The 26305-nt window shown below is 44.7% G+C and overlaps 10 protein-coding genes across 10 annotated transcripts; 8 read left to right on the forward strand and 2 right to left on the reverse strand.

Annotated features, from left to right (window-relative positions):
* Nucleotides 1-1449: 1449 nt before the first annotated feature.
* On the forward strand, nucleotides 1450-3905 carry C8R40DRAFT_89716 (uncharacterized protein). The gene is made up of 4 exons (XM_046236614.1): nucleotides 1450-1951; nucleotides 2003-2100; nucleotides 2153-3368; nucleotides 3427-3905. Exons 1-4 carry the CDS (start codon nucleotides 1609-1611, stop codon nucleotides 3570-3572), a joined length of 1803 nt encoding a protein of 600 aa, XP_046088164.1. The 5' UTR covers nucleotides 1450-1608; the 3' UTR covers nucleotides 3573-3905.
* Nucleotides 3906-5746: 1841 nt separating this feature from the next.
* On the forward strand, nucleotides 5747-7364 carry C8R40DRAFT_1041300 (uncharacterized protein; the record flags this gene model as incomplete). Its single annotated transcript, XM_046223986.1, has 11 exons — nucleotides 5747-5825; nucleotides 5876-5986; nucleotides 6037-6138; nucleotides 6191-6286; nucleotides 6343-6419; nucleotides 6479-6564; nucleotides 6612-6696; nucleotides 6745-6790; nucleotides 6850-6919; nucleotides 6975-7230; nucleotides 7290-7364. 11 exons carry the CDS (start codon nucleotides 5747-5749, stop codon nucleotides 7362-7364), a joined length of 1083 nt encoding a protein of 360 aa, XP_046088165.1.
* A 962-nt stretch (nucleotides 7365-8326) lies between these two features.
* C8R40DRAFT_1097149 (uncharacterized protein) lies at nucleotides 8327-10830 on the forward strand. Its single transcript, XM_046227763.1, has 7 exons — nucleotides 8327-8829; nucleotides 8887-9015; nucleotides 9075-9128; nucleotides 9190-9486; nucleotides 9541-9618; nucleotides 9670-9774; nucleotides 9834-10830. Exons 1-7 carry the CDS (start codon nucleotides 8635-8637, stop codon nucleotides 10554-10556), a joined length of 1581 nt encoding a protein of 526 aa, XP_046088166.1. The 5' UTR covers nucleotides 8327-8634; the 3' UTR covers nucleotides 10557-10830.
* A 527-nt stretch (nucleotides 10831-11357) lies between these two features.
* C8R40DRAFT_1264288 (ankyrin repeat-containing domain protein) lies at nucleotides 11358-14346 on the forward strand (the record flags this gene model as incomplete). Its single annotated transcript, XM_046233888.1, has 6 exons — nucleotides 11358-11435; nucleotides 11495-11550; nucleotides 11608-11778; nucleotides 11832-11856; nucleotides 11914-12444; nucleotides 12501-14346. Exons 1-6 carry the CDS (start codon nucleotides 11425-11427, stop codon nucleotides 14344-14346), a joined length of 2640 nt encoding a protein of 879 aa, XP_046088167.1. The 5' UTR covers nucleotides 11358-11424.
* A 988-nt stretch (nucleotides 14347-15334) lies between these two features.
* Nucleotides 15335-16041, reverse strand: C8R40DRAFT_1097158 (uncharacterized protein). Its single transcript, XM_046227764.1, has 3 exons — nucleotides 15884-16041; nucleotides 15782-15814; nucleotides 15335-15587 (listed from the first exon to the last, which is right to left on the reverse strand). The coding sequence occupies exons 1-3, from the start codon at nucleotides 15902-15904 to the stop codon at nucleotides 15453-15455; spliced, it is 189 nt and encodes a 62-aa protein (XP_046088168.1). The 5' UTR covers nucleotides 15905-16041; the 3' UTR covers nucleotides 15335-15452.
* Nucleotides 16035-17552, forward strand: C8R40DRAFT_1097164 (JAB1/Mov34/MPN/PAD-1 ubiquitin protease-domain-containing protein). The gene is made up of 5 exons (XM_046227765.1): nucleotides 16035-16218; nucleotides 16349-16606; nucleotides 16673-16819; nucleotides 16955-17046; nucleotides 17097-17552. Exons 1-5 carry the CDS (start codon nucleotides 16148-16150, stop codon nucleotides 17462-17464), a joined length of 936 nt encoding a protein of 311 aa, XP_046088169.1. The 5' UTR covers nucleotides 16035-16147; the 3' UTR covers nucleotides 17465-17552.
* A 1491-nt stretch (nucleotides 17553-19043) lies between these two features.
* Nucleotides 19044-20267, forward strand: C8R40DRAFT_1097174 (uncharacterized protein). Its single transcript, XM_046227766.1, has 4 exons — nucleotides 19044-19391; nucleotides 19436-19510; nucleotides 19572-19631; nucleotides 19692-20267. The coding sequence occupies exons 1-4, from the start codon at nucleotides 19251-19253 to the stop codon at nucleotides 19929-19931; spliced, it is 516 nt and encodes a 171-aa protein (XP_046088170.1). The 5' UTR covers nucleotides 19044-19250; the 3' UTR covers nucleotides 19932-20267.
* A 54-nt stretch (nucleotides 20268-20321) lies between these two features.
* On the reverse strand, nucleotides 20322-21377 carry C8R40DRAFT_1169003 (uncharacterized protein; the record flags this gene model as incomplete). Its single annotated transcript, XM_046231296.1, has 5 exons — nucleotides 20322-20687; nucleotides 20752-20814; nucleotides 20880-20969; nucleotides 21022-21114; nucleotides 21192-21377. The coding sequence occupies 5 exons, from the start codon at nucleotides 21375-21377 to the stop codon at nucleotides 20322-20324; spliced, it is 798 nt and encodes a 265-aa protein (XP_046088171.1).
* Nucleotides 21378-21999: 622 nt separating this feature from the next.
* On the forward strand, nucleotides 22000-23333 carry C8R40DRAFT_1236204 (uncharacterized protein; the record flags this gene model as incomplete). The annotated part of the gene is made up of 4 exons (XM_046233407.1): nucleotides 22000-22059; nucleotides 22117-22776; nucleotides 22828-23225; nucleotides 23277-23333. The coding sequence occupies 3 exons, from the start codon at nucleotides 22000-22002 to the stop codon at nucleotides 22915-22917; spliced, it is 810 nt and encodes a 269-aa protein (XP_046088172.1). The 3' UTR covers nucleotides 22918-23225; nucleotides 23277-23333.
* A 1431-nt stretch (nucleotides 23334-24764) lies between these two features.
* Nucleotides 24765-25749, forward strand: C8R40DRAFT_1169005 (uncharacterized protein; the record flags this gene model as incomplete). The annotated part of the gene is made up of 2 exons (XM_046231297.1): nucleotides 24765-24986; nucleotides 25045-25749. The coding sequence occupies 2 exons, from the start codon at nucleotides 24765-24767 to the stop codon at nucleotides 25747-25749; spliced, it is 927 nt and encodes a 308-aa protein (XP_046088173.1).
* Between the last annotated feature and the right edge of the window lie 556 nt (nucleotides 25750-26305).

The following is a 26305-nucleotide window of genomic DNA, read 5'->3' on the forward strand; positions in this document are numbered from 1 at the left end:
ACACATTTACGTTCTTTGGTGATACCTTCCGTTCTTCGATTGCAAGACCAGGAATCAGGGTCATATTATGATGAAGTAGCTCCCATCGTATCGAGCTATGTCAACAGTGACCTGTAATCCAGACACCGGTACGATATATCTTTTCGGAGGTGCGTCTGTCTCTCAACTCAAACTGCTCAACTTGCATGCTCATCTCATCCCTTCGTTAACTTGAAGGCTTCATTCCGATGAAAAGCTTGTCTGATCGGGCGTTTAATGATGGCAATTGTTGATCAAGGAGGGCATTGGAACACAATTTAACGCTCGGAAAAGGTTGGTCCTTGAATGAGATGCTTCTCGTGTGACGATCGCGGTGTAACATGGCAAAGGTGCGGAGAGAAGATGTATTTCTGTTCGGAGAATTGCCAGAAGGCTGGATGGAAAGGACTTGAAGGAATGTTCTCCTGCTCCAACAAGGTTTGCCCGTTTTGTAATTCGAAGGTTTCATACACAGTACACTTGCATTTCAGTGGGCTGGTATTTCGAATTGCCAATATCGATCTCCCATGATATACCAGTACAAGGCTTAAGTACGGATTTGCCAATGAGAACTTCTGGGGCCACTGGTAGATACAAAAGGAGATGTCAACGACGCCAAGTAATAAGAGATAGATCTCTTTCCATTGGATGCAAGCGCCACAAGATCTAAAAATCCGTAAGTGTGTGTTTGCCAGGGGATTCATTAGTCCGTTTCTGTAGGTAGCTATAGGCAGTGCATCCTCACCTATCCACTTTGGTGGGTCGTGTACTAAGTCAGTTAAGTGAGGGAAACACGAATCTTGAAGTCCGCCGAATAAAGTAGAATGATTCCGAAAAATTGGCCAGTAATGATATCTGATGGGTGCGTAGGAGTTGCCAATGAATTGGTTGAAGCACAAAAAAATCAACCGATGATGGTAGTAGTTGGACAGCGAGAATCAGAACTGCGCGCACGCGCTTTAGACTTTTTACGCTTTGACATTTCATTGGATTTAAACTGGTTTAGGAAAGGGCTTGGGAAGACGATCTGATATTGGCCACTTCCTCTCAGACAGGAGAAAGTTATGCTTGGGTTAGGTCAGCACTTTATTAATGATCAAAGTATACTTATTTACTTACGGTTTTCTAGAAGCATCACTCTCGCCTTGTTCTCGTCTACCATGGTGGAGTTTCGAGTTTCCGCAAATACTAATTGGGAGAGAATTCTGGACTATCGCTAGGCCATGCCCATACCTCGTGAATGAAAAGCCAAATCGAAAGCCAGGGATTTAAAGCTGCGTTTTGATTCTTGAAGCTATTAAATAGGAATTCCGGGTGCAACCGGAGGTTGACTGAGAAGCTTTGAAATCATTGACGTGACGAAGAAGAGAAGTTTGGGCGGGAAAAGAATGTTATTATGTAGCGAAGAGCAGGGATCATGAGGAACTATAAGGAACAGGCGTGGAATACAAAGTCTAGAAATGAGTCAAATGACAGCATCGGCAAATCGGACCGTAGTACATACACTAAAAAGTCGGTATCTTGAATTCTACGCCAGTTATATACCCCCTTCCTTCTCTGCTTTGAAAGAGAAGGACTTTCCCCCCTCAAATGCAAGTTACGATATCTCTGCTCCCCGTTTCCCTTTCTCTTGTACACGTTCCCCGTTCACGGCTTGCTCACCTTTCGTCCCCTATCATTCGGCAAATCCTCCAACCAAATCCTACATTTCTCAATTTAACCTGCAATGAGATTGAACTCTCCATCTTTGCTGAATCCCATGTTCTGGACGAATTTGAGACTATAGCACGACGCGATAGGCAGAAACAGAGGTCCAGGTCTGGCTCTGGCTCGAGTCGAAAAAATTTCCCCGACAGTCAGGTCGTGGAGCCAGTGCAAATATCTTATGAGAAATGGAGCGTTCTACAGATAGATTCGCATAGCGATGCTCTAGGTAAATATACTTAACGTTTACCCATACATGCTCTGACTATCATTTGTCTAGATAATGCTGGTGCTCGGGTATATGAAGTGTCTGCACCCCTCGCCGCTGCGGGAATATCTATTTTGTATCAATCGTCATACTTGAGCGACTTCATCTTCGTATGTTCTGGCCATTTACTCACACTCCACATGATGCTGAGTCCTCTTGAAGGTAAAAGAGTCCCGGCTTCAAGAAGTCATGGCGCTATTTTCTGCAGCTGGATTCGATCTCTACTCCGATAATTTCAACTCTAACAGTATTATCTCACCACCGCCTTCTCCGCTTCTTGATTACAATGCCGGCTCTGATGCAATCTCAGGAGCCGTCCTCACGAGAACACGAACTAGTACAGATAGCTTGTCCTCTTTATCAGCTGTTACCTCTAGCGACAGTGGTTCTCAAACCCCTTCGCGTACAAAATCCCACTCTCCTGCATCAGGAGATGTTCAGATACTCACCCCGGACCTCACCTGTGTGGGTTTGTCAGATGAGCACGTTGATCATTGGTCTCTAAAAATCATCAAGTTGATCGCCTTCCCGGACCTCATCCCTTCTTCTGGGAAGATATCGTCGAAATTCACGGTGCAAAATCAACACCCCTATCATCCGTTGTTTGATGCCCTGGCTTCTACGTCGATACGACTTCCTCCTCGTGCTCGGTCGAGCTCGAATGATTCGTCTCTCAAATATGGATCTTCTTCTTCATCAAGCGTCAACGAATATGACGATGAAGAAGGTTACTTTTCACACTCACCCACCGGCTTAAGCGCGAACCAATCGACGTCTTCTCTCATTACATCGGCTACTTCTTCGATGTCCGACTCGAAGTCACCTGAGTCAACAGCTCCCCATTCTGTCAGTATACAACCGCCTCTCGCCTCTCCATCGTCACATCGACCTCCCTCCAAACACTTAATGGGTCCTTTGTCCCCTTTATCACCCATAACGACCACTCCCATAATCCCAGACGGTGTCAAATTTTCTAGTCTGGCTTCATTTACATCTGAACCGCGCACCCATTCGATTTCTTCTGGAAGCCATAGCGCGGCCGGAAAGAGTTCATCCAAAGTGCTTTCCTCTCGTGTACCGTTCTTCAACATTACGAGGACAACAGAAGGCACTTCATTTACGACTGACGTAGATCTTCTTGCGAGACTATTTCCACCTCACGAGAGATATATGGTTGTCTGCGGAGTCGAGCTAGATGCCGCCGACGAGAGAATTGCACGGCAGGAAGCTACAGGTGGATTTTCCGTGGATGAAAGTGTAGACCACGGCGACGAGCTCGTTTTCCCCCAAGATGCGGAGGTTAACAGTGGAGGGGAGGATTTCGATGAAAGTGGATTGCTGAAATGCTTACAGATTGATTTACGCAAATTTGGATTAGGTACGGAAGCGTTCAGTACTCTAGCAACGTTCTTGGATTGATCTTTTTGCATTTTTAGACAAGCACGGTCTTGTCAACCGTTTTTCGCGTGTCCTCGAAGAAAATGGGATTAACCACATGCATAGCTCGACGTACAAGACTGCTAATCTGCTCGTTGGGAAGAGGCATGCCACGCGTGCCTGTGCGCTTCTACGCGCTTGCTAGAGCTTCTTTGGAGTGCTACCGCCGCATATCCATGGTGGCTATTTATCATATCTATCCGTCGTTCGACGTGTCACATCTCAACTCTGCTGTTGTATTCTTAAATCTCAAGACCAAAATTTTACGGATGATACCATACTCATACTGTACCACTGCCGTCATAAAGAAGACTCGAAACGACGACTCATCGGAACTCCTCTTGCTTAGAACCAGGATCAAGCAGTCCTTTGACCTTTTCTATCGGAAAACATCACTTATCTCGTCGTATTCCATTGGCGTTCTCCAATAAATGCTCCGTTTCTCATGGATCTGTATTCGATTCTTCTGATATCCACTTTCGATATCCGCTCATTGAGGGTCTTCACACGTTTCACGATCCTTTATGTCTTTTTTCCTCTTCGTCTGCGTTCTCGAGGGTTATTTGTACCATTTTGGTCATAGATTCTCCCTTCTTTTCCCAGCAGGTCAACCAGCCATTACCGGGAGGATGATGTTCTCCGTCGTTCAGCAATTCGAATTGGTGTTGTTGTTTTTATTCTGTATACATACTGCATCGCGACCGAATTTTCTTGAGCGCATCATCTTCATTCCCTAATATTCCTCAGGTATATGGAACTGTTCGCTTTTCTCTTTCCAAACAATTTGCCGAGGATTGCCTAGTAGAAGAATCATCTTTCACTTCCCACTTCACTTTCCACGGCACTTGCAGCCTTCTCCGTCAGAAATTCCTGTTCCCACCATTCCTTTGGAATCTCCGCCTTTTCACTTCTTCTATTCACGTTGATAAAACCATGCCGCATCTTATACCATTCAATAATACTTGATTTACCTCGGTATCCTACATCATACGCAGCACGCACGTTCTCGTCTGTCCTCATCCAAATCACTTACCACTGGCTTCCCCAGACTTGCATCTTCTATACTTCACCACCAACTGTAACTGTATAATAGCCTGTTTACTTCCCTTTACCAATGTCCATGCGTGCATCCACTCACATTATTATAATGCCGGTAGGCTGTGGTCGACATGAATCAATCGATGTCCGTTTTCACCTTAACGGGTCAAATATTGAAGGGTAATTCCGCCGAGTACATGAATATCTTTGTGAGCTAACTGCTCAATTCCATAAACTCAAAGCTGTGAAGTAGACGGCGAGCAATCTATGTATGTACATACATGTAACTCCTCTCATTTACAAAATAGATATAAAAGTCGGGAACCGAGATATTCAACTTCGTTAAATGATGTTCGCACAATCATTTCGGTTTACTGGAACCAAGTACATTCAAATTCTCTAGCTTGTCCCTAGTTGCTTTGAGATTTATATTCACTATCATATCAAGGGCCCTATTTCCGGTGAAGCCAAAGCTATGAATATTGACTTGCCTTTTTGGATGAATACTTGCATCTGTAATTTCGGCTAAGAGCTCGAAAGCAGCTGACAGCACTGTCCAGCTAGTATCCTTGCTCTCGCGAACATCCAGGTTTTGCAGATGCTGGTGTCAGAGAGTGTTGAGCATGAACAACCCCTTGTCACATAGTTGTGAGCCACCTACATGCAGAACCAGAGTTGACGCGACTTACTGATCTCAAAAATTGTATGATTCAATGTGCTGGAGTAGCGTCGTCCGAAGGACAGGGCAACTTGTGAGGATATGAGCCAAGTACCAAGTCTGAGGGATGGTGATGTCCTATGTAGTGACGGTACAAAGGAGTAGAATCAAAGGTTATAGCACTTACCGCAGGAGAAACTGCGGGGCCTTCACAGTATAGTAATGGATACCCTGTGGATACCTTCCCATACATCCCAACGGTTTGTAAAGATAAATAGATTTTCCTCAAAGAAACGACTTCCTGCGCTTTCATGCGATATGTTCTAGCTAAGGATTCAGCATCTTGAGACTGAGCAGTATTGGCATTCCGCTAGGATATTTCGACGATTCACTAGTCCTTACTCACTGGCAGCTCCGGTTGAAGGTATAGAAGAATTGAAGAGCACTTGTGGAAACGGAACCGGCAACGGCGCTGGGCGCTTCTGCCACTGTAATTCTCTTTTTCATCAGTTCATCAACTCGCCGGTGATTGGTGCTCAGAACTTCTTCTACTACTTCCACATTCTTTTCTCTAGGCTGCGCCTTCCATCTAGCACTAACCAACCGATTTGAAAACAATGAGTATGAATCGCGACGTATCTCCGGTTTTTGATTCGCTGGACATTGATCTGGTGTTCAAAGTGCTGAAGAATACCTTGTTCAGTGCGTGAAGCGTATGACCAGCTCTACCAACGACTGAGAATATTTTCCAGGCCCCTTTTTTGTCTTCTTCGTTCCTGTCCTCTACGTTTTCTCAGGTGCAGGGACAAGTGACCCGTTCGTCCTCTGGTCTGGAGGCTACTACGTGCTGCTATGCATCTATTGTGTGTATATCTTTCGGTCTTGTGGACTTTACTTATCACAGCACTCACAGGGCTCGGTGATTGGCTGTCAACTTTGTACAGAAACCAAGGCAGTCTTCTGTTCAGACCTCCTCGCTTCGACTGGGGCGAGCAGATTGTTGTAGTCACTGGAGGTATGTGGCAATGAATACATCCGATTTTGAGCTCGTGCTTAAACTGCCATAGGCGCTTCCGGCGTCGGTGAACTGCTCGCAAATACTCTCGCTGTTCGAAATGTGACTGTAGTGGTACTCGACGTTAACCCGATTGTCTCCGAAAATCGTGAATACTGCCTTTGCCTCCCTCCGTTTTCGATTGCCTAACATGGCTCATAAAAGACAACATCGTCTATTACAAATGTGATATCTCCAAGTGGGATGCAGTTGAGGCGGTTTCGAAGAAGATTGTGGAAGAGGTATGCCCAGTCGCATCCGTGTCTAGCTCGTCAACAAAAAAGAACGAACATGTCATCAGATCGGCCACCCCACTGTGCTTGTAAATAACGCTGGCGTCGTGCAAGGGAAGCTTGTCACCGACTTAAGTGCTGCGGATGTGCAACAGTGGGTGCTCGGTTGATGACTATGGAATGGTACTCACGATTACATAGAACGTTTGGGGTTAACACACTCGCGCATTTCTGGACTCTGAAAGCCTTCCTTCCTAACATGATCAAAAATAATAGTGGACATATCGTGAGTTGCATGTAATTGCTGACTTTGTCGACTCACGAGTCTTTCCAGGTCACTGTCTCTTCGAACCTAGCTTATGCTGGGGTCGCTCAAGCTGGTGCGTTCAATAATTACCTTGATGATATTGAAAAGAAGAGTAATATTTCTTTCTAAAAGCCGACTATTGTGCATCTAAAGCTGCGGTCAACTCGTTACATGATTCTCTGCGATACGAGCTTGACAATATGTAAGTATTGCCATCCATCGACTCAACCCGGAATAACCGTCATTTGTGGCATTAGACATAAAGCACCAAGCGTTCGAACTACTCTTCTATGCCCAGGCCATCTGTTGACCCCTCTTTTCGCGACGGTATCTTACCCCAAGTCTGGCTGGCACCAATTTTTCTTTCCCTCGGTCGCCCCTGTTGACGTGGTCAAGAGCATCATCCAGGCTCTTGACGACCAGCATTCCAAGACGATCATGCTGCCGCTGTACTCTCATCTCATGCCGTACAGACAACATCTTCCGAGTTATTTGAAGGATTTCGCGCAATGGGTGAGTAATCACCAATCTGGGGATAATCATCCTATCTAAATGTTGAATCTACCTTCCAGGTGAGCGGAGCAGATCATATGTTGAGGAATTTCCAGAAGGTCAGTGGTCGACGACCGGACGAAAAGATTGAATAAAGAGCCACCAAAGTGGGCGAGTTTTGTATTAGTTATTCCCTCTGGAGCTTTGTCATATGTATGTTTTGCTGAATCTACATTCTTTGTCAACATCATCAGATGATTTCTGCAAGCAAGGTGTTCTCACCATGATACAGATATGTACACAAACTACAGTATAGTGCGGAAGATATGGACTCACAAATACGGTATACGGTGCACACGAAAGGCCTTCCAAATTTCTTGGCTTGCTGACTTGAATTTATGCTAAATTTAGAAACTTTCTTGCTTAACTTCTGGCGTTTGTAGTGGAGAACAGTATCACGATAGACATGGGGAGGAGCAGCATTACACCTTAAAGAGCCCGATCACGAGAGGACGAAACAATTACATTTCTTACACTCGAACGCTTTTAATGCCTTCTTCCACTATGCTCGAAGCCTAAACAGGATCTAAGCCAGCATGTCTGAACGGTGAGAAGGCTCATCGGATTCACTCAGAGGGTTGAGACATACTGGGTGCCTTCGAATAACTGGGGACAGGATACTTGTTTGATGCTGCTTTTTGCCTGTCCATCATTGTCCTGATGCTGAGGAGGTCACTTTTCGAAGCCTGGGCGGGTAAGGTTAACAGCCGTTCGGATTTTCAGGAAGGAGCAAGGGTCTGCAGAGTACACAATTACGCTGATTCGGAGCCTAATTTCTCACCGGTTTGAACAAAGTACTTACGCCAAATGCATCTTGTGCCCCGAAGGAAGCTTGACTATTCTTTTGTAATCAGTTTGTTTCTGAACATGGCAAGGCTGTCGAGAAGATGAGAAAGGATGGGAGATCGGATATACTCTAAACTATTTTGACTAGTAGGACACATGGTCTCCCTTTGACTTGAAGAGCTCAGTGGGTAAGGTCTAGGTTGCTAGTACGGGAATAACACTTAGACACCATAGGTCGCCGTCACATCTTTTCTAGCTTGCTGGTTGGAGTCTTGGAAAACAGGTCCAACCGTTGTTTTCCAAGGAGCCCGCGGCGGATGATCGCTTATTTAAGCACATCTGAATGGGGAAATCGTGGCGAAGAAAGGTTGCTCTGTATCCACAATGACAGGAATTGGCCACCGCAAAGACCTGAAATTTCCGAGCCCTTGGTCAAAACAAACTCTCATATAACCTTCTTCCTTTACCACCACCACCATTGTTCTTAAATCCTCAAAAATTCCTGGAACTTCCGACGTAGCAACTGCCATCAACGTCCACACCGGGTGAACCAATAATCAACAAATCCCCTTTCCAACAATGTTTCCGCCGATGTCATCTACACACTGGCTCGAAATTGGATTTTACTCTCGATTCTCCCTCCCTCCCTCCATGGCGAAAATTACTTTGACGCGTCCAACAACGACGCGTCGTTTATCAACGTGGGAAGTTCCATTGGCGAAATCAGCTGTCAGCAATCTCGCTTGTGAAGCACCTGCAGAGGAAATCTTCAAGGTGTGTGTCTATATTTTTTCGGGATCAGGGCTTCGTTAATATTTGTATAATCTTCAGGTCGACTCGTCTGCTGCGCTGTGCGTGCAGGAAACGCGCGATGTGCTCGCTGTAAACCCCTTCCACGAGGCTGAGCTTGAAAATTCTGAATATCCGTTGGCTGATTCCGATAGCGAATGTGACGCTGAGGTGAGATTTTTCCGTGACTTTTGTCTACTTCTAACTTCAACGTTCTACTGTTGGTATAGTTCAAAGACGTGTTTTATGCATATGAGCCCGAATTCGATGCATCTCTTGACGATGTGAGTAGGATCTGTTCTTACGCGCACGAACTTTGCTCAAAAAGACCTTCGTCTATGTCAGGATGTCCTTCAAAGCTGGACTATGAGCAGAAACATCCTTGCTATAGACTCAACGACACCTTGGCTAACTCCCCATATCGTTATCACCCCTGCATCCGATACCATGAGTGATCTTGCTATCGCTTGGTTCAATCAACCAAATTACTACCAAGATACTTCGAAACTATGTCTGCCACCGTCAGATTTCGCAGAGAACCCCTCTTCTTCGCGTTCAGATGCCCCTCCGATTATTACATCTTCTTTACCACTTGCGTTCCATCCGATCTCCGTTTTTAGTCCATCGAAATTCAACGCTATGGTGAGTTCACTTTATGATGGTCACAGGTCCGACACCCACCATTTTAACTCTTAGATTGAAGGCTGCTCTCATGAGCGCTTGAGCTACTTCAACGTCGTCATCGCACTCAGACGGCAGATAATGAAAGCTGTCGTAAGTTGATCTTTCTGTCCCAGCTTATTTATGGACTAATGATCATCCTAGGCTATAATGGCAAGTCAGGCTGCTAATAGTTTCCGAGAGCGATACGACTCGGCTCTCCCTTTCTCGAACATCGACCGTCCTTTCTCGTGGACTGACCCAGCTGAGGTGAGAATTTAGTTCCCTGGATCATCGGTATTGGCTCACCTCTTTTGCTCCTCTCCTAGCCCATTCTATCAGCCAGCCGCTTCCACCGCGCCACCCTCATCCTCGACTCCACCAATCCGTTCCGAGTTCCGCATATCATCATCAATCAACCTCCACCGGAAGACCAATGGCTTACAGCGACCAATACCGTGAACGATCCGCAAGATTATGGTTTTGGTCGGTACCTTGTCGTACACTCCCGTGGCGTTAACTACGTCAATGAACCCGAGGACGCGTATCTCTCGTTCCCGAGTGACGAGTATTATGACACCTCTAGGTTTGATGAAAATGAGGAGGAGGAGAATGGGGGTTGGGCAGATCCTGTAACCGAGAACGAAGAAGATTACGATGGGATTCGCAGCTATAATGACACCTTGGAGTGTTACACGTCTTTCGAAGAGCTGCCTGAACTTGATACAGAAAGCCTTACATCCGTCGAGTCACCGTTTGCGGAAACGCCTGATCCTCTGGACGACGACGCAGATTACCGATCTGCTTACGAGCGAGATTTGGAAAAACGAATGGTATCTTCTGTTAATATCAGCTCAGTGAACTCTTGTGCGCCATTATATATGGATGGTTGCCCGTTAGACCGTTCAATGGTTGATGCTCTCAATGTGAATGACGAGGACGAATCTTCACCGTATTCATGGGCTGATGAAGAAGACGATCTTCCACCATTAGAGGATGAATGGTATCAATCAGTTATACGGCGGACGCAGGACGTCTTCGCAGATGCATAATTTGCATTGCTCTCTCTTTTGACACTGCATTACTATCTCATGACCGTCTTTGCATTGACCCATAGTGATTCTCATTTGTTATCAATGTTTTCTTTGTCTGTTTTTATTTGTTCGTCACTCCTAGCTTTGTTTTGATGTTCCTATCGCATATCGCATCTTACATCATAGATTATACGTGCACCTGAACATTTTCTTTCCATCTCGTTATCTCATGCCCATATCTGTACTAATATTACATCTCACTTTTTGTATTTAAAGCCTGTGCTTTCAGATCATGTTCTTGTACATAGTTTTTGCATTATCTTTATACCTTTAATTTGGTGCAATCCCATTTCATCTAAACTATTTTATCTCGACTGGACTAGCAGAGGCTGTGTAGGGCACTGTGTTGCAGTGACCCAATGATCATCTGTCCAAGACAATCAAACATTAAAATGACAGCTTATAAAAGATAACACCTAGTGCACGAAGCCCATCATTCTCCCTTGCTTTCTACTATCATTGATCACTGCAAGAGCAAAGTAACAGTCAGTATATGTGTCATGTCCAGTTAAATTGATTGTGCTTACAGTGACGCGCAAATCAAATCCACACCCCCCGATTTGGAAGGCCTTATGTCACCAGCCCAGAACTGTAAATCAGCATAAATCTGTTGTTCCTCTGCTCAGAAATATTGAATTTTGAGGGTTCAAACAGCTTATATTGCCACGAGTAAGTCTTTATAGTAGAATCAACATGCTTTACAGGATGTAGCATACAAAAATGTTCACAAAAACAGTTTAATCACAAAATTTCCAAATCGGGGGGTGTGGATTTGATTTGCGCGTCACTGTATTTGCTGATCAAGGTCAATCAAAGTAATCAATCGATGAGTGCTGGGTATAGTTGTTCCAATCAACTCTTATTGCAACAACTGATGATTTAAATAATACCAACAGCATGTTTACCAATGCAAGTCATTTTGCCATTCATGGTGGCAATTTTACAGTCATTTGTAAGTTGTACAAAACCAGAATAAATTGTTCAAGGCTCTGAAAATGTCATTCTATAGCAAGTGATGATTCCACTGTGATCAATAAATGGCTTGGTGCCCCAGATTGTTCTGCCAATTATGTAGCTGCAGCAGACAAAAAATTTCAAGGTACTGGGGAATGGGTATTTGACCTTGATGAATATAAGAAATGGAGATCTGAGCCTAGTGTACTGTGGATTCAAGGACCAGGTTTGACTATTTCAAACAAAAGAAGGAATATTTGTACTAATCAAATACTGTAGCTGGATCAGGAAAAACTGTTTTGACGTGAGTGATGGAAACAAAAGGAATGCAGATCTATTGATCGAGAAATACCTGTGATAGAACAACAATTCAGGAAGATGTGCGAAAAGTTTACCCAAATGCTGTCTGGTATCATTATTTTGATACTCGGGATAATACTGGTCTTAAAACCACATACCGTGGCTTTTTGTTATCCCTTATTCAGCAAATGGGACTAGAGGATAGGGGAATCAATCCTGCTCTCTATACCCTCCACAAGTCAAACAAATTCAAGAAAGTCCCAAATAGTGAACTTCAAAAAGTGCTGGAAATCATGATCAAGGAGAGAAATGGTGGATACATTGTTGTTGATGCAATGGATGAATGCACAGAAGTCAGTAAAGTATTAGACTGGCTGTCTGCATTACCAGATAAGCTGTGGATTCTTGTGACAAGCAGAATAGCAGATGGATTTGGAAAGAGTGTACTTCAGTTTGCACTTGGTGGCAAAGAGTCACATATTGATAAAGATATAGCAATGTATCTTGAGTCAGAGATTGATAGTCACTTGAAGTTCGAAGGAGATGTTCAGGACAATATAAAAGAAACATTGAAAAAAGGTGCTCATGGGGTGTAAGTAGTGTCAATTACTGACGATTTAGCACAATTAATTCAAAATAATGTTTCAGATTCCGCTGGGCTGAGTGCCAACTTAGAGCAGTGCAGAAATGTTCTACAGCAAGAAGTGTGAAGAAGGTCCTGAATAAACTCCCCAGTGACTTGCAGAAAATATATGAGCAAGCTTTGAAAAAGTGTCAAGAAGAAGAGGAAAATGTAGAGGAAGCACAGCATTTGCTTTTATGGTTGCTCTATGCATATGAGCCATTGACTACAAAGCAAATCAATGCAATAATGGCAGTTGACCTGAAAGAGCAAGTTGTTGACCATCCTCATATGGAAGTCCAAGTGGAGAAGATTATTGACTCCACACTTGTGACTGTGGGACAGAACAACATTGTCCAGCTTGCCCATGCATCAGTCAAAGAGTATCTCATGATATATTCTCAAGTAAAACAGACAAAAGATCTGTTTGAATTGAATGAAGAGTTGGCTCATGATATTATGGTGCGAACAACTATCATCTACCTTATGCAAAAAGAAAATATCTCACACAAGGAAACTCCTTTTGGGATCTATGCAGTTAAGAATTGGCTAGCTCATGCATCAAAGGTGGAAGTGTACAAAGTAAAAGGTGAATCCCAGAGCTTGATACAGATTATGTTGGATGATAAAGATGTCTATTTTGCAAGATGGAAGGAAATGTCCCTGAGGTATGAGAACACTTGGGAAGAATCAACTCAGGCAACACCATTATACTATGGAGCACTGCATGGCTTGTATGAGGTTATTCAAAAGCTTATTAGTGAGCTAAATTTGGGAACTGATATAGACATAAGTGGTGGCACATATGGGACTCCACTCCAGGCTGCCTCATTCAAAGGGTATGAATCTGTTGTGAAGTTGCTGCTGGAGAAGGGTGCAGATGTCAATGCCCAAGGGGGGGTATATGGGAATGCACTCCAGGCTGCCTCATCAGAGGGGTATGAACACATTGTGAAGTTGCTGCTGCAGATGGGGGCAGATGTCAATGCCCAAGGGGGGGGATATGGGAATGCACTCCAAGCTGCCTCATCTGAGGGAAGTGAACCTGTTGTGAAGTTGCTGCTGGAGATGGGTGCAGATGTCAATGCACAAGGGGGAGGATATGGGAGTGCACTCCAAGCTGCCTCATCTGAGGGGTATGAAGCCATAGTAAAGTTGCTGCTGGAGATGGGTGCAGATGTCAATGCACAAGGGGGGGAGTATGGGAATGCACTTCATGCTGCCTCATCTGAGGGGTATGAAACCATAGTAAAGTTGTTGTTGGAGATGGGTGCAGATGTCAATGCACAAGGGGGGGGATATGGGAATGCACTCCAAGCTGCCTCATTTGAGGGAAGTGAACCTGATATGGGGGCAGATGTTAACACACAAGGGGGGGGATATGGGAATGCACTCCAAGCTGCCTCATCTAAGGGAAGTGAACCCATTGTGAAGTTGCTGCTGGAGAAGGGGGCAGATGTCAATGCACAAGAGGGGGTATATGGGAATGCACTCCAAGCTGCCTCGTCCAAGGGAAGTGAACCCATTGTGAAGTTGCTGCTGGAGAAGGGGGCAAATGTCAATGCACAAGGGGGGGTATATGGGAATGCACTTCAAGCTGCCTCATCTGAGGGGCATGAACCTATTGTGAAGTTGCTGCTGGAGATGGGTGCAGATGTCAATGCACAAGGGGGGGAGTATGGGAATGCACTCCAAGCTGCCTCATCTGAGGGGCATGAACCTATTGTGAAGTTGCTGCTGGAGATGGGTGCAGATGTCAATGCACAAGGGGGGGAGTATGGGAATGCACTTCATGCTGCCTCATTGCAGGGGCATGAAGACATTGTGAAAATTCTCCTTGAGAAGGGTGCAGTAAACCTTACTGAAGATTGAAAGTTTTTCTGTTTCTTCAATCTTAGAAAAAATTTCCATTTTTTTGTTTTCTTTTTGATATTGTATATTTTATTTACCCTTGACCTTCGACCCATTTCCTCCATGTGTACACATGAATTGAGGAGTTCCTTCATGCAAACATTCAATACATACCAAAAACACTGCTGTTACATTCAAATTTCAGATTCTGTTTATTGGTTGAATCTCATACCCTCATCAGAGGACCCAAAATTAAGCATTTCATAATAAGGCTTTGAATAGTAAGTACAACCGATCTACAGTGAGTACTCCCCAGTACAATTTCCTATCAGTCTCATACTCCAAATTCACAAATGTGGTGAGTAATACGAAACCTGGAAAAACTACAACAAATATGGAAGTTAGTATTGAGGACAATTGAGGATAAGATAGAATGGATCAACAGAACAAACACAAAGAATGAAATAATAATGAAAAAAATCATATCTGGCCTAAGTCAAATCCACATTTCGCTCCCCAATTTCAACTTTTCAAGTGAAAAAGGGTTCGATCGGGGCACATTGAAGGTGCCACCACGACTGGTATAATCATTTACGAGGAGTTGAAGGAGGAAGGAAGGAAGGTGAGGTTAATGTCAGAGTGATGGTCCTTCGGGAGGGAAAGGGAGAAAAGGGGAGAGGTTTATAAAGAGACTCACTGTCAGCATAGCGCCACCCTAGTACTCGGATATGATTTTATGCGCTCTGGAAGCCATGCAAATCCTTGAGAATATCGGGTAGTGAGGTATAGGGAGAAACTGAAGTGTCACCAGATAGGCTGCACCTCAAAGATTGTTCATGTCGCATCAATACACGCGATGTCACAACTGCCCAAAGCTCCCGCTTCATTCGGCAGGTCGACCATGAGCACTTGAGTAACGCAACGAGCAATTGGCGGGCCGGAACAGTCATGTATAGGTTGAAAAATATTAGTGGTTAAACAATATGAAGTAACGAAAGAGGGCAGCAAAACCAAGAGCGACAACCGACGAAGCTGTTCATTGCACGAACGATAGACACAAACAAGAGAAGAGGTGTATTGAATGACATGAATATCATACAGCCATTATGCTAGCGGACTAATTAGTCTTAAGTATAATAATTAGTGAAGTCGTATTCTGAGAAAATTGAAATAGCGACGGACTTTATCAACGAGGGCTGGGGGTTACTCCGTGTAAACCCAACGTATATGATCATTGGTATCCAAGCGTAGTGGAGGAATGTCTGGAGCGTTGGAATGGCGGCACGTAGTCAAGGGCGGAGCGGAAAACGGAGGAAGGGATGAAAAGAGAACGTGGTGTCGAGTTGAGCAGATGGAAAGAGAAAACAATGAGAGAAGGAAAAAAGAGAAGAATGAGGAGAAGCGGGGATTCTGATAAGCCAAATTTCTCCCCAGCACGTATGGAAATAGGTCATACCCGTGTAACATCCACGACTTTTGCGATTCGTTCCTATTAACCGCGAAACGGTATATCAGAATGTATGTAACTTCCACCCGACGAAAGGAGTACTAGACGCACCTTGGTATCCTCTGAAGGCATTCTTGAAGGCAGAGTCAGCGTATAAGACTCGGTAAAAGGACAGAAGATGGAAGTTTCGAAGAAATGAAGAAACGAAATCCCGTCACGTCGAGGCTGGTAACGTGGAAAAGATTTCGGCAACGACCGCGCCGAAAAAAGTTGTATCAAAAACTACGACGACAGGTCAACGCCTGAAAAAAACCAAAACCAAAACTTGCCTAACACAAACCACGCACGGACGTATCATTTCACGCAAATTTAAACATGCCTTTAGGACCTCCATCTTCCGCAATCAACATACAACCGGCTGTTTCTTCACTGTCGCAAAATGTTCCGTACGTTGGGGGTTTTGTATGTATCTTTGAAGAAAGATCACTGATTTATTTGCTATCATTCGTTCATCCATCTATCGCCATCCATCGTGCTTCCTCGTATCTTCCTCATCTTCGACTATCAATCAATTAGTCGAACGCCCACAAGCATAAGCATCCATCCCGTTGCCCTTTTCTCTATCCTCGACCACTACCTCCGCCGCAAAGACGACCAAGACCGAGTAATCGGAACACTCCTCGGCACGCGCACGGAGACGCACGTCGAGATTCGGACCTCGTTTGCTGTATTACATAGCGAGACAAGTGAGCAGGTTGCGGTGGATATGGATTATCATCGGACAATGTATGAGCTGCACAGGAAGGTTAATTCGAAGGAGGTTATCGTTGGATGGTGTGTATCTTTTTTTGTTAAATATCTGGACGCCTCTGAATTAATATGTTTGGTGGGATGTTGCAGGTATTCGACCGGGTCTAATCTCAACACGTATTCTGCGTTGATACAAAATTTTTACTCGCAAGAGACCGCACCGCATCAAGCTGTACATATTTCGTTGGATACTGGTGTTGAGCCAGGACAGCCTGCTGGTGTAAAAGGCTATATTAGGTGGGTATCAAAGTTTTCTTTACTTCCTGTTTCCCTTCTCTGCGATTCCTCGTAACTTCCCGCATCGTTTTCTCACGAGCATTCAATCTTAACCAAAATCAAGAACCCCAGGACTAACTTATTCTTATCATCCAGTTCCCCAGTAGGCGTATTTCCAAAACCCGAAAACTGTGTCTTCGTACCTATTCCCGTTGAACTCAAATTCCGCGACTCGGAACGAAGTGGAGGTATATTCGCTCTACCTTTATCCCTTACCAAATCTAACCACCCCTCGTAGTCGACCTCCTAACATCAACCGCACTCTCTTCTCTCCCTTCCACTTCCTCCTCCTTATCCTCTCCAACAACCTCCCTTGAAACCCTCTCCTCCTCCATCGAAAACATTATCTCCATGATCGACCGCGTGCTTACTTATGTCCGCGCCGTGCTCGCCGGCGAAGCTCAAGGTGATGCAGCAATTGGGAGGTATCTCATGGATATCTTAGGTGCGAGTACTGAGGGCGATGCGGATGTCGGTGGAAGTGCCGCGGAGATGGGTGGGTTCAATGGAAGGTTGCAGGATACATTGATGGTGTCGTATTTGGCGAACTTGGTTAGAGCACAGGCAGAGGTATCGTCGAGGCTGGCGTTGGTTAGTGCAGCGTAGCGGTAGAGTTGCATATATTCATGTGTATTCATCTCACCACGTATATTCTTGTGCTTAGGGCGGTATAATATAGGCCTTATTCCAAACATTGGTATCAAAGTGAATATCAAGCAATCGAGAGATAACTGGGTGGGCAACGCCCGATACGAAAAAAAAAGGATGATGAACGACCGCTACACGCCCAACATTGGGACAACTGAACAGAGAAGTGTACAGCGCACGGACCACTCGTCGCCCGGAATTTCGAACCGGGTTCCCAGCCGCTCCTCAAAATATTTTAACGGTTCCTCCTCCTCCTCTACAGACCCCTATTACTATGCAGGTGCAGATGGAGTCAAGAGCCATCGAGATGGTGAATCATGAGAGTGCTGTAGTAGCTAAATCGCTCGACGAAGAAGCTGCTCGTAAGTTCATATCGCTAATCACATACTCAGATACCTTGTACCGAAAACTTCGACCCTTTATTCGCCAAAGTCGCTAATATAACTACCAAAGTCGAAAATCTAACTACGAACTCGATAATCTAATCACAACAGTCGATACTCTAAACACCAATACCCTTTCAACTTACACCAGTCATGTATGTTTCCTTAAATTTATTGCGTTTCTTTTGCCTTTCAGCTCCTTCCTTGATCCTTACCTCTTATCCAGGCTGCAAACTCTGGAATGGAATCCGGCAATGACGCAGATGGACTGGAAGATACTTGTTTGTGTCGATTATCATCGTTGTCGTTGTACGCCGAGGACTAGATACACCGAGAAATTCAACTAACTATATTGGCTTCAAGCACTTACATCTAGATGCTTGCACTGCTCAATCTTATTAACATTATCTCGACGACGCCAAGATTTACAGTTATCATCAGATGGACACTTCGTTGATGCCCAGACCGTAAAAACAACAAATTCGGCCATTCCTACGACGGTAGCACACATAATCTTTACTGCTATACGGTTGGTCTCTGCCAGCTCCATTTGTATATCCTCAGCAGTGACCACCGCACGCAACCGTGAAGCGTTTCTATTCCCAACCAGTTGTGTTGCTTCCGCGAGGACCTCTTGTCTCGCCGCCTCTAAGCAACTGAGAGACACATTTGGCACTGGCCCCGTTGTTGCAGGCTGTACGTCGTGGCCAAAGGATGTGGAGACAGGATTATTTAGATGTGCGGCAGGAATGATATTCTCAGGTAGAATGGCCTTTTCGTAGTGGCTTTGATTCAGGAAGTCGAATGGATGCACATGAAGAGCGTCGGAACGTGCGGCGGAGCCTACATAGACTCGAACCAGTCTGCTGCTGAGAAGCGATATGCGGAATCACTTGCTTCGCTGACTTTGAGCGCCAGTTTCCAAAGTGTCAACATCCGAAGCTACTAGAGCACCGCATCAGATCTTGGAAAAAAATTTACGCAACCCCTTGAACTCTGCTTACTTACTCATTGCTGAATTCCAACAATGTCTTCGGCATATCAATTAGCAGAGCATGAAAGAAGGTGAGAGAGGGTATGGATTCCCTCATTTTGGGACTCGAAAGCAACCTATACAAGTAGAATCGGCGAGCAATCCTGAATTGTAATCAGTCCTGCTTCTAAACCCCGCACTTTTGGTTCGGACAAAATCCCTCAGCATCGGGCAAAATTTTCATATGGGATCATAAGGTATAATCAGGGGTTATCGGCTCCGATCGGATTGCAACAACATACATAATACCCTTCGCCAAGTTCAATTCCCCCCCAGAGCTGGTCTCTTCTCGCTGGTCGACTCACCTGTCCAAAAAAAATCTTCGACAATGGTTTATCCCTGTTCAGTGCTTACTACAGCCATCATTGCTGTCGGAGTTGCTTCTTCCGCTCTTGCGATTCCATTATCATCTTCTGCTGCACTCAGTGACATGGTATCGATGCCAGGGACAGCGACAGCACCTTTCGATGTGTGTATTCTCATTGATTAGATACTTGCAATAATTAGTCTCAGCTCAAGCCTGACATCCAGATGCCGGTACCTCTTCCTAGCTCAGTCAATAGTCATGGCAAAGACCTCGACAGTGTCGTCTGTATTATTCTCCCCTTTTCCATTTGTATCAGGCTAACGAAAACACCCGTCCTTGTAGATCTTCGACAATCATACAGGACTAACTCACCCTACTAACCCTACGGACGTGTTACCCAAGGTTGGTCCAGTTCTGTCCGGTTTACTTGATTTTGTCTTTAATACCAACACCCATCTTCAGGCCAAGGACCAATCACTCTCAGCATCGTCTAGTTTATCAAGCCCGACACCACCCATCCACATAGAGCGACGGGATACCATGTCCAAAGAACAAGCCAAATCGTACTTGAATGAATTAGAGGTTCCAAACCGCTGGTCTCTGGTGACAATTTTTCAGACAATGCCACTGAGAGCGTGGAATATGAAGAATAAAGAATTGGAAGGAGTTCAAGGAGAAGAAAGAGGTCAAGGAGTACATTGAGAAAAATCAACTCACTGATCCTGGAGTTCCGAGATTCTTCGAGGCTTATTATTTATGTGTGAAGGGCGGGTTGTTGGATTGGTGTATAGCTTCGGAATGATCAATCATGGTAGATACTATATTTATACCCTGTAATCTGGACTCGTCATGCTCTGCTTTCGTGTACAAGGAAACACAACAACGGATATGAACTTCTGCTGGATTTAGCCTGCGGGTGGTCACGATGGAAGAGGAGGATGGGGACGGAGGGATGAGGATAGGGGAAACACTGGTGAACATTGTTCTACTCGTTAAGGCCCGGCACATATAAAGACACGCAAATGTTCCAAACTGATCAAAACAGGTACTCGTGTTGTTTAAAAGATAAATAGTGGTTTACAGTACGACAAATCAGATACACCAACCTAAGAGCTGGTGCTTCACGCATACATAATACGCCTTTATAAATTCCGGGAAACTACCAATACTTGGGTACTCGACAGTTTGAGTGACTTCTTTGATGAACCCTTCAACCCCTTCCATTTTCTGAAATTCCACCCAATTATTGGACGTCTGTATTTGTGTCTCGATCGATGAACTCATTTTGATGTGCATTTGCAGAGCTATGCGATTGGACTCGGGCAATCCAAGCAAGTAATTTGTGACCTCTTTGTCTGACATTTTGGATTCCCCTGTACGTCGTTCAATACGAATAGGAGAAAGCCCAGGTGCGGGACGGGCGACATCGAGGGTCAATGTGAGTGACTCGGACTCAACCTGAGCATCGTCAATTAAATGTGAAAAAAAACAATGAAATGATTGAGGGAAGAACTTGACAGACCTTGGGAAGCATGACCGTAGGATCAGGGAGAGGGAGCGGTGATTCCGTATGGTCATCGAAGACCTAGAAAGACAGTTTATTTTGTTACTTACATGAAATGGGAATCGAAGAATAGAACTGATACGGACGATGTTGGCGAGTTGTTCTGAGACTGTAGTGACATCAGCTGAGATAGGAACGGGGACCAGTGGAACACTGACATCGGGCTTGGGGGAAGGCTAATATCCAGGTGAGCTGGCAATACAATGATAATAGTCTATAGATACTAACCAAAGGAACAACCATGTTTTCCTTCCCCAGGAGCTGCGCGACCGCATCAATGTGTTGCTTGTCAAGCTCTCCGGCATAATGCGCGAGGGGATGCTGCACAATGTATAAAAAAACAGAGTCAGTATGAATGAACTGACGAAATGCAAAAAAAAAAAACAATCTATACATACCCATTCATTACCATCAAGGACAGATAATTCCAGCTCGCGGGCATTTATAGTAGTAGGCGCTAGCGCTGGTATCGTGGAAGAAGATACCGTGCTACCGAGAGCACTGGAAGATGGCAATGGAATAGCGAGAGCAGAGGAAGCAGCTCCGAACGCGATGACTGTCGTAAGAACTGAACGGGAGTGCATGATAATTCAAACTGTCCAACTACTTGCAGAAATTGTGATTTGGGAGAAAGGATGAGAATGAGTGTACTGAAGCGACCAGCGTGTTGAATGTGGGAAGAGACCAGCTCTGGGAGGGTTGAACTTGGCGAAGAGGGATTATATCTATACGTTTGTATGTACATATGTTGTTGCAATCAGGTCAGATCTGATATTTCTGATACAAATCTGTCGCGACCTGAGTTCAGAAGCAGGACTGGTTACGGTTCAGGATAGCTCACCCATTCTAAATTGCTTTCGAGTCCAGAAATGAGGGATCCATAATAGCCTACTTCTTCTTCTTGCTCTACTCACTGATATGCCAAAGACATTTTTGGAATCTCATATCCGAGTCTATCCGAGTACCGCAGCAACAAAACATCAACGTTGCGTGAAATTTTCCAAGGTTGGATGCAGTGTGTCGGCTCCGCCACGTGTTCCGACGCACTTCATGTGTGCTGAATCAAAGCCATTGCGGTCTGGCTTATGTCGATGGACAAGTGAAGAAGAGATCCAGCGAAGGGCGGTCTGGATGCTGGATAGCGACGACGACTATTATAATGCAATCGCTTGGTGAGGCTTTTTTCTCCTTGGAAAGGAAAGGATAATGCAACCAGGGACAACCGTGTCGTCCTATCCGACGGGTTTCATCGATAACCCCGGAAATGTATATGGTATAAAAAGTTGAACCTGCCAACAGCTTCCACTCATCTTCTTCATTCAGTCTTTGTCTCCGGCTGGACCGGCGACCATAGTTCAATTTTTACCACCTACAAATGGCTCCTCACTTATGCATTTCCTAATTTCCGCGCTCCTTCCTTTAATCACCCTTGCTGTGCACGTTGCTGCTACCAATCCCGAACAAGGCTCCATACTGCTCAACCACCTTCCACGTCCTGGAGATGCACATCTCCATGGCCCTCCCCCTTCCTATGAAGAGGCCATTCAATTTAACAATAACATTCCTGCCGCTCATCTGCATAATCCTGCCTCGACATCCTTTGATGAACACAAAGTACAGCCTGCAGCAGCGATGCCAAATGTGTCTCCCCGTTGCTTAGAGGCAGCAAGACAACAGGCCTACGCAGAAGCGATACAAGTGGTTGGGAATAGGGACACATCACAGTTGCGTGTGGTTATCACTTCTGGGAATGCTCCAATGGACCCACGGACCAGATGTAAAGCAGTAGTGGTTTGGTGTGCTGTGATCGCAGGAATCGCCGGAATCACCGTTTATGCAATCTGGGCATCAGCGGAGTGTCATCCTACTGAAACTGCCCCACACTGTACAGCTTGGCGTCGTCGGGATAAAATTGATAGTACTCCTAATATTAACCAGTGCAAGCCTCTGGATGTAGATGCTTGTTGCAATCCATCCCCAACAGTAAGTTGTTCCGAATCATTATGTCATTTACTCAGAATTGACACAATTTAGGGTTCACTCTCCAAACCTAGTACCTTGAGAGGACATGGAAAGAGGGATTTTACAAGAATGTCCTATTGCCGTCGTCTTGAGCTGGAATGATTAGGAAAGATGAAGAAAATCGGAGGCGGTGTGGCAATATTTAGTTGAATTCCTTTATGTATTGATTCCTCAGCGCACAACGACGGCGATGATCCTCGACATTCATAAGTATCTACATTAGAAGATGACCTTCATGAAGCAGTGTATGAGTTGGTTGTGTCTGGCAGTTCAAACCAAATCCTCTCTGCGGTTCTCGGAATGAAGAATGGTCTTTTCTATTGCCTTTATGCAAATCAGCTCAGGTTCCATAATCACCCTCACTTGATTGATATATTCTGGCAACCATTCGCAAAGGGCATGAGGAGAATCTATGGTACTGTGAATATGATGTCTTTCATGATCACCTTGAATGAGCTTACAATACATGCGATTGCAGGCCACTGCACCACCGTGCATGGCAAAAACTCGGCCGTTTCCTTGAGGGTTATTAAATATTATAGAATCAAGAAAACGGGGCGCCTCCTACATTTGAGAAAAGCTAAATAAAAGCAAATTTACATAAACTATTTATGGGAGTAACTGGATGACTTCCCGTAAGCCTTTGCCCAATAATATGAGTAAATAATTCTTGAGCCGGTCTGATGCGACTGACGGACAGTTGATGCGCTGTTCGCTTATCCTAGTAAGCAAGTGCAGAACCGTCTAGGGAGGGGTCCGGACCCCTCCCTAGACGGTTCTGCTCGAGTTCTGCTCAAAATCTGTTGATCGGACTAGTTCGCTTAGGACATTTAGAAACTGTTAAAAATCATTACTGTCCAATAATCCTTACGGGAAGTCATCCACTGAGTCAGGCGAGAAAAAATAATCGTGACAGAGAGTCACAGTTCCGTGATATCCCGTGCCGGTCACAAGGAAATCAATACATTTCAACTCAGTGTTACATTTGGCCAAATAAGGTGAAACTACAACCATAAAAGGAAATTATATTTGCATGGAGTACTGTACATAAGGACAATACTTCCGTAAACTACAGCCTCGTAACTCTCATGAGTATAGAAATGCTCTCCAGTGTTGGGTGGCTCAATCTTCTTCACCTCACCTGCAGCTACCAAGCTTCCTCCTCCTTCCATTTTAACTAGTATCCTTTAGATTTCCTCTAGTCCACAGAAGCAGAAAATGAGGAGCCCTGGTTTTTAGGGCTCATTCAAATGTACCAAGCATTTTCTGCCAGCCGAATTGAGTAAAGCTTAGCTAGCTTCTGCTTCACATCAGGAAAACCGTCCTCTTGAATTCTTTAACAATTGAGGGTTACCTACTGAAAGGGTTGATGAAAGTATCGAACGTATGGAGATATCACAGATTTGGGAAATTTCAGAAATTTCCAAAATTTGGCGGCCCACTTTGAAATTTTATAATCTTTCTTGAAGCCTTTGAACATCTATCAGAACTTTGAGCATCCTTTGCAATATTTTCACTTATGGTCCTAGTAAGTTTCCAAAGCTTTGAACATTCTTTAAGTAGATGTATCTCATGGTTGCAGTATATTTGTATGAATAACTATGTTTTGAGCACATTTTGGTAACAAGCTTGCCTCATTTTTGTGTGAAAGAGAAAGGAAGGAATCAAATGGGCACTCCAACCAACCAATCTAATACACAATATGTGAGTTCACTGCTATCAAATTTATTTAATAGCAAGGGGTAGCGTTGGCAAAGGTTCCGCAATGCTTTGAGAGTCAGTTTGATGTGCAGAGTCGCCCTGACTTTACTTGTGTCAGATTCCTGTATATAGAAATTGATCAGTTATGTAACTGTTATATAATTGTGACAGATTGTGACCATCCACATCTCTTTATTGCATTCTATGACTGGCACGTCGTGTCCACTCATTTTCAACAATATTTTTACATGAGCAAGCCGAAAAAGGATCAGGTTGATTGGAAGAACTCACCTGGAGATGTAGAGGCACTGGTTAGGTTCTTACACAGCCAGAGATCACGGGTAGGACAAGGTGGTAATTTTGATAGCACTGTGTACAATGAGGCTGCAAAACACCTTGAAGCATGTGGTCCTCCAAGCCATGGAGTGGCCAAGACTGCTGTTTCTATTAAGAAGTACTACAGCTCTACAGTATGTTCTCAATGGTTTTTTCTATCTTCTTTAGCTAATTAGGTTGATCATTGTATAGCTCCGAAAGCTTCACACAGATATCCTTGCAGTCCTTCAGAAAACATATACTGGAGCTTCAGGATGGACTTACACTCATGAAGGTGGCTTCAATGTTGTTTCTGCTACTGAGGATGCTTGGAGGAACTTCATATCTGTTCACAAGCAGTTTAAACCTTTCAAAACAAGTGGATGGCCTCTCTGGGAGCTGATGCATGAGATCGTTCCGACTCAGGCCAGAGGAGTCCATGTCTTCAATGCTGCATCCCAGGATACAGCACAGGAAACTGGTGATTCACTATCTGAGCCGGAGTTAGACCCCCGTTCGCGTTCTGCTACTCCCTTACAGGATGTCAAAAATCATTCTCCCTCTGAGGATTCTGCCATTTCCGAGTCACAGATCACTTCATCCCAGGTTTTTGATGAATCACAGGATACTTTGTCCCAGGTTTCCATGCAGGTCTCCTCCACTTTGTCGCAGACCTCTGTCACTTCATCACAACTACAGAAAACTCCTGCGCCGAAATGTGCATCCTCTGATATAGCCAACATGTCAAGTCCATGCCGCGGGCCTCCATTCCGCCGCTCGGTATTCCGAAGATCTACTTGCTATTGTAATCTCACTCTTATTGTTCTTTCTCGCTACACATACCCTTTCGTTCTAGTCCCTCCTTATTGTCTTTTACTCTACCCTGCAGGTACTACTCGTATAGCTCCTAGTAGTTAGTCTGGCGCTCCGCACCACTGCGCCGTTCCGTAGATATAAATACTGTCTGTACGCTACTGTAGTTCCTCAGTTTAATTATCAACTTAGATCAACTTAGATCTCCCTTTCCAACTTAACTCTTCTCTAAGTCTTCAGGCTCTACGCCTTGGAGTACTCCCTACTATACCTTAGGACTTGAACGTTCTTGGGTCCGCTCCTCGTCATCGGCGATACCGCCGCTCCGACCTGGCTGCTACTTAGCTCCTTTCTCTCTACTCTCGCTCTCCGGGGACTAACGGCGTAACGGCGGTGTTGTTAATAACTTCACTACTGTCCCACTCGTCTTCCGCACTTAGACACCTTATAGCCTTGGCACGGTTACACGGTGTACATGATCTTAACAGTATAATTAAACTCAATCTGTTAACGTCGTACTGACATATCATTTTTATGCCTCCGAAAACTCGAGCTCAATCTAGAGCTAACTCCGAAGAAAATACTTTCTTCACTACAGCCCAATCATTTGCCCCATTCTCCGACTCTATCTCTGCCATCGGTCAACCACGTCGCCGTAATC

The sequence above is a fragment of the Lentinula edodes genome (genome assembly GCF_021015755.1).
Source record: "Lentinula edodes strain Le(Bin) 0899 ss11 chromosome Unknown C8R40scaffold_11, whole genome shotgun sequence".
Taxonomy (NCBI): Eukaryota; Fungi; Basidiomycota; class Agaricomycetes; order Agaricales; family Omphalotaceae; genus Lentinula; species Lentinula edodes.